This window comes from Lathyrus oleraceus, chromosome 1, assembly GCF_024323335.1.
Source record: "Lathyrus oleraceus cultivar Zhongwan6 chromosome 1, CAAS_Psat_ZW6_1.0, whole genome shotgun sequence".
Taxonomy (NCBI): Eukaryota; Viridiplantae; Streptophyta; class Magnoliopsida; order Fabales; family Fabaceae; genus Lathyrus; species Lathyrus oleraceus.
In genome coordinates this window covers 294,417,493-294,429,988 of record NC_066579.1, presented here as the reverse complement: position 1 = coordinate 294,429,988, position 12,496 = coordinate 294,417,493, and the positions used below count along the sequence as shown (strand labels likewise).

The 12,496-nt window shown below is 34.3% G+C and overlaps 1 protein-coding gene across 1 annotated transcript; it reads left to right on the top strand.

Annotated features, from left to right (window-relative positions):
- The first annotated feature begins 11,053 nt into the window (after positions 1 to 11,053).
- On the top strand, positions 11,054 to 11,862 carry LOC127131211 (kunitz-type trypsin inhibitor-like 2 protein). Its single transcript, XM_051060144.1, has one exon. It carries the CDS (start codon positions 11,118 to 11,120, stop codon positions 11,769 to 11,771), a length of 654 nt encoding a protein of 217 aa, XP_050916101.1. The 5' UTR covers positions 11,054 to 11,117; the 3' UTR covers positions 11,772 to 11,862.
- The last annotated feature ends 634 nt before the right edge of the window (positions 11,863 to 12,496 follow it).

The following is a 12,496-nucleotide window of genomic DNA, read 5'->3' as shown; positions in this document are numbered from 1 at the left end:
TTGGGTTGATTGTTTCATCATATGCCATCCTTTTGGAAGCTTTAACAAGTATCATATCACAACTGTAAGCAAGGAATCGTGACTGTTACTTCCAAGCATCTCACATGGCAGTTGGATGTTTGAGCTGGAATTGAGACAACTGAGCTAGAACCCTTCTTCCATTCACCTCCTGGAGCATTATTGTGCATTTGTTTCGAGCATACACGACCAAACAACCATCATTTCATCACTGCACTTCAAATCAAGTAAGTTTTCGACTCTCTTATTTCTCAAAATCATGTTGTGCTTTGTATAGATCTTACCATGCTGAGTTCATTGAAGGTTGTGGTTTTGAAAATGGTTGAGTATTTTGAGAGTTATGTTGTCATGAAGTTTCATATGTGAATATGTTTTTGCTTATTTCTCTCTTAATAGTTCAAATTAGTGTTAATGATTGTTGGATTATTGATGTACATTGCAAGATGAGTTCATTGATATGTTGTTTTTTGATTTTGGTTGACAAGTGTTCTTGCTGGGATTTTGAATGATGAATGTTACAGTAAACCCTAATTTCCATTGCCCGGAATCTGTTTTGATCCATGGAACCCGTGTTTTGCATGAAAAGTATTGTTCCATTGCCATGAGCCTGTAATCACGTGACACCTCCTTAAGTGAAACGCAGAGTTTCACTTAAGGGATCCAAATATTACCATAATGCCACTGCCGTGCTTATTATTTAATTAAATCATTTTCTATTTCAATTTTTATTTCATTTTGATTGCCAATCTTCCAAAAATCATAAGTCCTTCATTTTTTATCCAAATTTGATGGGATTTTTTGTGAAATGATCCTCATGACCTCTAGTTTTTTATGATGATTTTTCCAGATTTTTTGCATGTGTGGATTTTAAAATGTGCTAGGGATTGTTCATGTTGTCCATTTTATGTATGCCTTGCCAAATTGATTGTGAAATGGTGATACTTTATCCAATGACTCCCAAATTTTGGTGTAGAGTTTGTGAATTTATCATTGCTGGTTGGTGAGTTATGATTTTTTGAATAAGGGTGTGACAATTTGTGTCACACCATTCATGTCCAACTTCATGATTTTAATTACCATGCTTATTGAACTCAAATTGGTCTGGATTTTTGCATGAATATACTGGTGTATGTTTAGAATACATGTGATTTTTTCTGGAATTATTGATGGCATTTCCTATTTGTTTGATAATTTCTCCCCTGTTTGACCAAATGATTGACTTTTTGTGATACATGATGCTATATGATTTGTGAAATCCTCATGCTTAATTGGATGGACTTGAAATTTGACATGTGAATTATAGACATCTTAAGCTTTGTCATGGTTTTGGTCCCATTCATTTATCATATGTTATTTCTGTTTTATGATTTATTGAAGTTGGTGCATGTTTTGTTGACTTCTTTGAGCTTGCTTGAACTTGCTTTGACTTTCTGATTTTCATTGACCTACTTCCTTTGATCCAAATGAGCTGAAATTTGGTATGCTTATCATGTTATGGTTGATGTTTGATAATGATTTATTTGAGAATTTATTGAAATATTTGTGATTGGATTTGAGTTGAATCATTCTGTTGACTTCTTTGAGGTTCTATATGACATGCCTTGACCTAATTTGTTTGAGAAATGACAATGATGAATGATATGAACATAAAACCACTTGGGTTTGTTTCTTAATTGCTTGAACTTGATTGTGGTTGGATCTCACTTGCTGTTTTGGATTTCTTATCTCTTTTTGACCCTAGGCTTGTCCTAGTGGTCATGTTGCTCATGTTTTGAGTTGTTTTTTCAGGTTAAGCAACAAATGCCTTAAAGAAACTTATGCAAGTTGATTGAGCTTGATTGATTATCATGACTAACTTGGTTGTTTTTGTAGGATGTTTAGCTCATATGCTTTGAGCTTTGTGCATTGCACATTTGTCAATTATGTTGACTGTTGATCCTTATCTTATTTTGATTATGACTTTGAGTTGTATACTAATGTTGTTTGACTGGTTTCAGGTACCATTAGTTGCTCAGTTCTTTTAAGAACTTGCTTTGCTTTGCTTGATAGCATTTGCATTGAGGTAGAATCTCTTTTCTTCATGTAGTCTGGAAGACCTGGCCTGTTACTTGGCCAGGCAACTGTCTGAAGTCCTCCTTAAGAGGCGATGTTTGTGCTTGTTTACTTTTGTCCCAAGCAGGAAAAGTCCTTTAAATAAGGCAATTGGTAGAATCCAAGAGATATGTAACCTATCTCCTACTATTCTGTGAGTCACTCACCTTGCTCACACTACTTGTGTTGATGCATAGTGAGTAAAAACCCAAGATCTATAGAGTCTAACTTGTGGAGAGAGTTCCATCTTTCTGAACTCCCATACCTTCTGATATTCAAAGCTCTCTCTGACCAGGGATAAGAGCATGAGGCACACCCCTCATATCCTTTCATCTGCTTCACCTTAGCCCCTCAATGGCAAGGTTAAGAGCAACATTAACCCTATTCCAGTTGGCTTTAATGCCTAACCCTTTGTATGAGCCTCATTTGTTTGGTTATAGAGTGTGCTGAATGACTTTGGTGGATTGATTACTTGGTTCATTTGTACATGTCTGCTTGCATGCTTTGTGCATTTATCATCATTAATTGCTCATTAGTGCATGATCATTTCATTTGTCTTTGTGACATATCTTTGTTGTTTGCCCATTGAGGACAATTGTAAGACCATTCATTGGCCATTGTTCTTATGATATGGAAGTGAGTATAAGACCATTTCATTGGCCACTCATCTTTCTCTTTGCTTGATGCATTTGTTTGTTGTATGTGAGGATGCAATTGTAAGTCCGTGTAATTTGGCATTTGTTTTCCCATGATCATACGTTGGAGGTTAGAGTAAGCCCAGATAGATTGGCATCTGACATCCAAGTGTTTGCTTCCTTTGTTGGAGATTGGTATAAGTCCAGATAGATTGGCATCCGGTATCCACCTTTTATTTCTTTGTTGAGGAGATTGGTATAAGTCCATAGAGTGGCCTCTGATATCCAGTTCTGTTCTAGGAGATTGGTATAAGTCCAGTAATTGGCATCCGGTATCCGCTTTTGTTGACTTTCTTCCTTTGCTTTGCTTGTTTGATATTACTCATTGCCTATTCCAAAGGACACACTTGAGTCATCTTCTATATGATTTCAAGAGGTGAACCTTCTAGGAAGTTTTACACTCCATCTTCATCCATTCATCCCTCTTTGTCCTAAACCTTTTCACACATTGCTTTCAAAACTTGAGATAAATCTTGTGCAGACATCTTCATGCTTTTAAATTAAAAACCTGGACCCCAAGTCCTTGACTTTTTCAAACTCCATTTCATAATACTTCTTTTGAATCAATCTTAATAATACTTTGACCCTCCTTTTGTGAATAATCATAATCAATTAACTTCACCCATTCAATTGTTGTGTGGCTTTGTCCATTCTTGTTAAGTTTTCATACATTAGCCATAAGTTTGATTTATCCTAGTTGGTTGATGTCAATCTCACCTATTTGTCCTTAGTTGATATAATTGTAAGTCTTCCTTGCTTATTATAGGGTTAACCCCTCACTAGCAAGTTGAAGTTGTTCTCACATGGTGGACTTGTTGTTTTATAAGGTTGAGTTTTCTCTCGTGGATAACGTAAGACCTTAGGGCTTGTGTTTAAAATCGAATCCACTAACTTTTGGAAATCTTTTAGCCGAACTACGGCGTTTTGATCCTTACCTTTGATGGAAGGTACGTAGGCAACGGGTTCATCCGTTCGAACACAAAAACAATAAAAATTGTATATTCTTTTCTCATCATCCCAATCATGTTTGCACAATAAATATTTCATAACAAATAACAATTTTATACAACAAGTGTGAAAAGGGCTCCCTAGGAGTACCTAGGACGTAGTGGGTGCCTAACACCTTCCCATTGCGTAATTTACCCCTTACCCAGACTCTCTGATCTTTTCATTAGTTTTCTACGCGTAAAACTTCTTAGGCTTTTGTTCTCTTTTTAGCCAGTCCTTTGGATAAATAAAAGTGCGGTGGCGACTCGAATTCATTGTATGCTTTGCTTATGGTTTAATCAATAAATCATATAGCGACGAATACACCGCTACCAGTGGGACATCATACAAAAAAATCAAAAGTAAAACATCAGGATCCAGGGTCATTCATGTGTATCTTGGACATTGCTCATTTTCAAATGAGGTAATTACCCTGCATATGCTCGTAGGATCATTTTCTCAGCAAATCATTTTTTAACTTTATAATTAAAAATGATATTCCCAACATTTTTTCTTTACAATCATTTCTCCCCAAGCAGAGGTTACCCTAAAAAGTATCTTATGAGTTTTTTTCCCCTGCAGAGCATTTCTAGTAAATCTCCCTCAAAAGGAGCCTTTTCAAAAAATTCCCCCAACAGACGAATATTTGAGATACCGCTTCATTTATCTGAAGAATCTCATTTGTCTGTTTGAGATATTGCTCTAATATCCTCGGAGAGTCTTAGATTCAATTAAGGTATTTTTCCCTTGCTGGAATATCTTAATTCTATCATATAAGATGTTGTTTCGACCCGATACAGAGAATCTCATTTTTACTGTTTGAGACGCTGTTTCATCAATATGAAGAGTCTCATTTCAGATTTGTCTAGAGATATTGCTTTAATATCCTTGGAGAGTCTTAGATTCAATTAAGGTACTTTTCCCTTGCTGGAATATCTTAATTCTATCATATAAGATGTTGTTACGACCCAATACAGAGAATCTCATTTTTACTGTTTGAGATGCTGCTTCATGAATATGAAGAGTCTCATTTCATATTTTTCTAGAGATAATGCTCTAGTATCTTCGGAGAGTCTTAGATTCAATTAAGCTACTTTTCCCTTGCTGGAATATCTTAATTCTATCATATAAGATGTTGTTTCGACCCGATACAGAGAATCTCACTTTTACTGTTTGAGATGCTGCTTCATCAATATGAAGAGTCTCATTTCAGATTCTTTTAGAGATACTGCTCTAATATCCTCGGAGAGTCTTAGATTCAATTAAGGTATTTTTCCCTTATTGGAACACCTTAATTCTATCATATAAGATGTTGTTTCGACCTGATACAGAGAATCTCACTTTTACTGTTTGAGATGCTGCTTCATCAATATGAAGAGTCTCATTTCAGATTCTTTTAGAGATACTGCTCTAATATCCTTGGAGAGTCTTAGATTCAATTAAGTTATTTTTCCCTTACTGGAACACCTTAATTCTATCATATAAGATGTTGTTCCGACCTGATATAGAGAATCTCACTTTTACTATTTGAGATGCTGCTTCATCAATATGAAGAGTCTCATTTTAGATTCTTTTGAGATACTGCTCTTATATCCTCGAAGAGTCTTAGATTCAATTGAGGTATTTTTCCCTTGCTGGAATATCTTAATTCCATCATATAAGATGCTACTTCGACCCGATACAGAGAATATCATTGTTACTATTTGAGATGCTGCTTCATCAAAATGAAGAGTCTCACGCCAGATTTCCTTTATATTACTCTAGAATCCTGGAAAGCCTTGAGATTTAGCTAGGGATGCCATTCCACATATCTCGACTGAGATGTCCAAGATACTGTTCTGACGACTCACAGAAAGTCTTGACTGTTCCATTTTACTGTAGGATAATGTCTTTTGCCATTTCTCACCGCATTTTTTCCTATATTTTCTTCCTTGCATTTCCTAGGACAAAATTTGGGTCTTCTTGTATTTAATTATCTCCCACCGTGAATGCATGAAGACTGCTGTCATTCTTACTTTCCGGTTTGAGGTAATTAAATAGGGCCAGTTGTCATACCCCAATTTTGTCCGGGTAAGGAAAAATCTTCAACCAGCATTTACTACCCAATGTTAAGAGACATGAATTTTATATTAATACATAGGTTCTATTTTAGGTTTTTTCAGTCCTTGGTGACATCAAGTTTTTAATGACACTTTCATCTGTTAAGATCCTTAAGAAAATATCTGCTGCAATTGTCTTTTACTGAAGCATGGGATGGTATGTGCATTTTTGGCTAACAAAGTCCATTTTGGTTTACCCATGAGATCTCTTTGTTTCAAAGGCTCATTTACATAAACGTGTCTATAATTAAAAGTGTGATTTGAATCTTGTTACATTACTAATCCAAAATCCATTTTATTATTAGTAAAGTATTAAGAGTCATGGATATTTTTTATGATCACTCATCATTAAACCCATTTCCACATCTCAAATACATATGCCAAATCTCTAAATCATTCATAAAAAAATCCTTAAACTAAACTTGCATCTTTTCTAAGTGAGTATGTTGGTTTAAGATTAAGATATCACATGCACGAGTATTTAATTGGTTTTTTATGATCAAAGTTTGAAAGTGCAAATATTTTTGTGACATGTTTTATCTTAGGGTTTTTTTTGGCACATTTTATTTTTGATAATATTAATGTGTTAAAGTTAATCAAATTGAAAATCCATTAAATTGCATTGTTGAGCCCAATCCATTTTCAGTTTGAATTATAGTTTAAATTTTCTTTTGATTAACACAGATAAATTATTAAGGCAAGGTTTAAAGTATTTAATTGCATGATTAGATGCATAATCCAAAATTCAATTAAATCCAAAGTTTCTAATAGTCCAAAGTAGTTACATAGTTCTCCAAAAAAAAGGGAAGTTTCAAATTTAATTTCAAATTAAATTTACATATTGAAAACAACTCCAAATAATCCAAATTTACACAAAAATCCAAAGGAGCATTTGATTAATTTACATGTTACAAAAATAATCTAAAATTCTGAAAATAATTGAATAGAATCTAATGGTTTGAAGTAGTCTTTGGAGACTTTTTTCCAAAGCCAGTGGTTTGTAAGCCAGCGTCCAATTTTAACTTTTCTTGTAGTGCCCCCCAACTCCAAAAGCCAGCGCCACTTTTCAATCAATTCAACATCACTTTACCTGCAAATGCAAAACAAAATTAAAAATTAAAAAAAAATGCTTATCAAAATAAGCACTTAAAACAAACTGGAAAATAAACCATAAAATAAACAGATTATTTGGTTACACAATGAACCAAAGAAAACGCCAAAATACATCCCAATATTCAATCCAAAAACAACCTTAAATCCAAAAGGTAATTGTCCCACAAAATCTGGAAACGGGATTCAACAAGCAATCTCAAAAGCAGAATTCACATATATAAACAAAAATCAATCAACAAAAGGAGGACATTGTTCTTGAAATCCAACAGAACAAATCAAAGTATTTTTAACCAAGCCAAGAACACGTTCTGAAATAATACAAGGAGAAAGCATCAATTTTTTTCTTTAAACATCAAAACAACAAATACACATCTGTTTGAGAATCAAGAAGAAAATAATAAAATATTTTCTTGTTAAACCAAAAAGTTTCAAAACAGCAGTAACAATATTCAAAACAAAAAGAAGAAGGAAAAGAGAAGGAAACGAAGGATTATCGTGAAAGAGGGAAGCATCGTCGGAGGTTGACTTCGAAGAGTAAGTCCATTCTCGTTCACCTTTCCATGCCATCATCTTCATTTCTTCGCATGGGTTAAAACCCCTCTTTCAATTTTTTCAAAAAACTTTGCTGCAAAGCTTTAAATCTGGATTTTTAGGGTTAGGTTTTGGATGTTTGACTTTCGCTATTTAGGTTAAACCAAAGTTTGTTGGCCGAGAGAGAGAGAGAGAGAGAGAGAGAGAGAGAGTATTAGGGTTTAAGTCTTCTTTTCTTTTGGGGTACCGATCCGAATATTGGAGAAGGATTTTGAAGAAAACAAGGTTGGATTCGGAAAGAGCGACCAAAATAAGTTAGGGTTCGTGTTTGGAAGTTTTGGTTTTGAGGTGGTTGGTCGCCGGAGGAGACGGCGGCGCCGCCGCGGTTGACCGACCACCACCGTCTTCTCCGGTCAAGGTTGTCCGTGAAAGGGGCGGTGATGAAATGTTTAAGTTGCAGAGAAACTTGTTGGGCGAGAGGGAAGAGAGAGAGTGAGAATGGAAAAATGATCTCTCTATCTCTGAAATTTCCTTTTTATATGTTGGTTAAGTTGAAGGCATGGGCGCCATGTGGCCCCTTCTGGTGGCGCCACTTGGTTGGTCAACCAGGGGATCCTGTGAGGATCCCCCCATCATATGGTGGTACACCCTCATACACCTCTCCTTGATTTGTTGACCAAGTCAGAGTATTCCCATCGTGTGGCCCAGATTTTCCTAGAAAGTCTTTGGTTGACCAAGCCATTTAGGGTTTTTTGCATTTTCGTTTGGGCCAACTCTGGTTGGGCCCAAAGACCTTTTCCCTATTCAAACCCCCTATTCTATTTCCAGCAGCACCTTGAGTTGGGTTTTCCCTCCGTTGGCCCATTTGCTTTCATTTTTAATTTATTTCACTTATTTTGTTTTATTTCTATACATATAAAAAATACAATAGACTTTTGTGGCTATTAAATAAAAATAAGACAATGCTTTAGTTTACTTACTTTATTTCAAAATTATAATTATATTATTATTATTATTAATATTATTATTATTATTATTATTATTAATTTTTAATAATAAATATGCAATTATATTGTTATTATTATTATTAATATTTAATAAATATGCAATTACTTGGTTATATTCATTATTTTTTTAATTACTTATTATTTAATTAAAATAATCTATTAAACATTTAATTAGTTAATTATATCATTACTAATGTCATTTATAATTTACATAATTGTTTATTTTGTGGAGTGTATGATTATTCTTTATTTATTTATTTATACCGAACCTTGAGCGCACACGAAATGACATATTATAATTATGACAAAATCATGTCGCTGTCACCGATTTAAAATTATTCGAGCCAATTTCAAAGATAAATCACATACTTCTCGATTCAAAGTCGAGTCCATTTTCAAAACACATTTGTAAGTCGATTACTTGTAAAAGTATTGCCATCAACCTCACATGGCTTACTCTTGGGCCTTCTTACAATGAGACCTATTCGGTTTTTATTAATCGATTAGATGAACTATTCAATAAATAAATTCAATTCATTCACGAAAATACAAGTTTTAACACCTCGATCCAATATCGAGTATTCTTTATTAAGAATTAAAATACTTAATCACAATTAAACAGTATTTCACTTAAAAATAAAAGAGGTAATGGTTTTGAGTTTTCGACTACTTTCCTCGATTATTTAAACACGAACTCTTATACTCGATTAATCGAACGACCGTCCTTTCTAATCCACCTAAGCGCAAATAAACTGAATTCTTTCACATTAAGAAATAAGAAGGGAGATGACTTTGAGTCTTCAATTTTTTCTCCTCGACTATTTGAATACAAGTTCTCTTCCTTGGTTGGTCAAATAATTGTCGTTCCTCTACAAACCTCCAAATCCTGATTAAATCAAAATATTTTCACAGTAAGCTAAATGAAGAGGGAGTTGACTTTGAGTTTTCAACTTCACTCCTCAATTGGTCGAATACGAGTTCTCTTACTCGGTCAGTCGAACAATTATCATTTTTCCGCAAACATACAACTTAATCAAATCATTTTCTTAACAAACTATACGAAAAAGGAGATGGTTTTGAGCTTTCAACTCCTCTTCTCAAATGCTTGGATATGAGTTGTTTTACTCAGTCGTTCAAGTACTTGTCGTTTATTATAAAATACGTCAATCTTATACAACCTTATCTTCACAATTAAAGATAAAACAAAAAGCGGTCTAGAGTCTTCTCTTCCCTTTCTCGATTATTAGGATCCAAGTTGTCTTACTCGATTATCCGAGTATTCGTCATCCTTCCAAAACACCTTAAATATTATTAGATCTTTCCTATAATTAAAGATGAAAAAGAAAGTGGTCTAGAGTCTTCTACCCCTTTCCCGACTGTTAGGATACGAATTGTCTTACTTGACCATCCGAGTGATCGTCACCCAACCGAAAACATCTCAACCAATCAAAAACACCCAACATATTAATTCAACCAATCACCCCCGTGTGACCAAAACTCTTTTCAAGAGAACACCATTTAATCCTTTTAATGCGCATAACAAACCAACGCTTAAGACTCCGCCGAGAGTAGACAAGCCAACGTTTAGCCTTTAGATCGAGATCTAAACAGTTGTTCATTAAAAAACACCAACCAAGTTCCCCGAACTACGAATGCTCTGATTTTCTTATTACACCATAAGAATATGTAGGCAGGAGATTGTTGTATCTTTGCGAGCACAATAATAAAAAATCTCCCCTTTTCCTTTCTAAGGTTCTCATCAATTTCCATTTTTAATAATTTTATAACCCAAAGATAACAAACAAACATAAATTAACACTCGAAACGCACATTAGAACTAAAAGGTTCCCGTTGAGTACAACGGACGTAAGGGGTGCTAATACATTTCCCTTACGTAATCCACTCCCGAACCCGAATATGGTTGCGACGACCATTATTCTATTTCCTAAAAGATTTTATCGATATTTTTCTATTCCTTCATTGGGATAAATAAAGTTCGGTGGCGACTCTTTTCGAACGTAAATTTTTTCCGCGACCATCGCGAAGAATCGCATTTTTTGAGATGCGACAGGTATTATTCTCTACCTTGATTCCTCCCAACAAATCTTTCACCAGATTTCTCAAATGAGGGCGCTGAGCAAGTATTAGAACCAAATGGTAACCCCATTTTCCTAGGTAGCCAATACTTCATCTTGCAAGCAAATTATGGCACTCTTGATGGAGGAGTAAGACTAGGAAGAACAAGTGATTTAAAGTGTCTAGTTACCGTCTTACAAATTTAGAATCAAATCCCTTCAAATTTAGAAAAGATAATTTTGATATACATTATAACGGCAAGAATAACATTGCTCTAAAAACAAGTGATGCTCGTGAGACGCATGGTTGCTTTATTACTAGAAAATATCCAAAGCTTAAAAGGCTTTTGTTGACTCAATAACTTAACACGTGTGTGAAACATTTGTCACATGCTTGTTCCAAATAAAAGGGTGCTTCACATCATTACTACTGTATTATATATAGAGGCATATAGTTAACCAACAAACTCACAAACAAAAAACATTCTTAATCACCTAACAATGAAACCTCTTTCACCACTCACCCTTTCCTTTTTCCTCTTTGTTTTCATCACCACTCTTTCACCAGCTTTCTCAAGTGAAGATGTTGAGCAAGTATTGGACGTTAATGGCAACCCCATTTTCCCCGGTGGCCAATACTACATCTTGCCAGCAATCCGTGGTCCTCCCGGCGGAGGAGTAAGACTCGGAAGAACAGGTGATTTAACCTGTCCAGTCACCGTCCTACAAGACCGCCGAGAAGTTAAAAACGGTCTACCAGTTAAATTCGTTATACCAGGAATATCTCCTGGTATAATTTTCACTGGCACACCAATTGAGATAGAGTATACAAAGAAACCTAATTGTGCAAAATCATCAAAATGGTTAGTATTTGTTGACAATGTTATTCAAAAGGCCTGTGTTGGTATTGGTGGTCCTGAGAATTACCCTGGTATTCAAACATTGAGTGGATTATTTAAGATTGAGAAGGATGAATCTGGATTTGGCTATAAGCTTGGATTTTGTATTAAGGGTTCTCCTACTTGTTTGGATGTTGGAAGATTTGATAATGATGAAGCTGGAAGAAGGTTGAATTTGACTGAGCATGAGTCCTTTCAAGTTGTGTTTGTTGAAGCTGAGGCTAATGATGCTGAGTTTATTAAATCTGTTGTTTGAATCTTAGTTTAGTATAATTAAGCTAGATTGTGTGAGTTTTAGTTCTTGCACAGTTTTAAGCATATAATAAAATGGAAATATTTGTGTCCAATGTTTTCTCTCTTCTATTATTGTTCTCTCTCTTTCTCTCTCTATATCATTCATTATCTCTCTCTAGTTGTTACAAAATCATTAAGAATAAGTTTTGTTATTATATTTTTGGATTGAATTCTTAAATGGTTTTGTCATTGATTATTTCAAGGGATGTTGACGTGGATACAGCACAAATGTATGGTCAAACTTAGGTACCATGCCATAGGTACCAACCCTACTATGTTTTGGCGGTTTTGGTAATTTTTTAGGAATGTACTTTGCCCACGAGGAGCTCGTGGTTACAATTTTGTATAAATAACTATTCTTTCTAAAATAATTTTTTTTTCTATTATTTGATTTCTAAATTATAAAAGTTATGTATATTTTTTTAATTAATTAGGTGTAGGCGTAGGTTTTTGGTATTTTTTTTAATTAAAAAAATTAGAAACATTGAAAAGTATTTGTTAGGTGTAGGTTTCCTATTCTAAAGCCGATTATACTTTCTTTTATAGGTTTTTTTATTATTTTTATAATCAAGGAGAGATTTTTTTAAAATAATCAAGTATTTTACTTTAATTTTTAAAATAATTATTTTTTAAAAATATTTATGAAAATAATCAATTTTTCAAAAATATTTAATATAGGCGTCAATT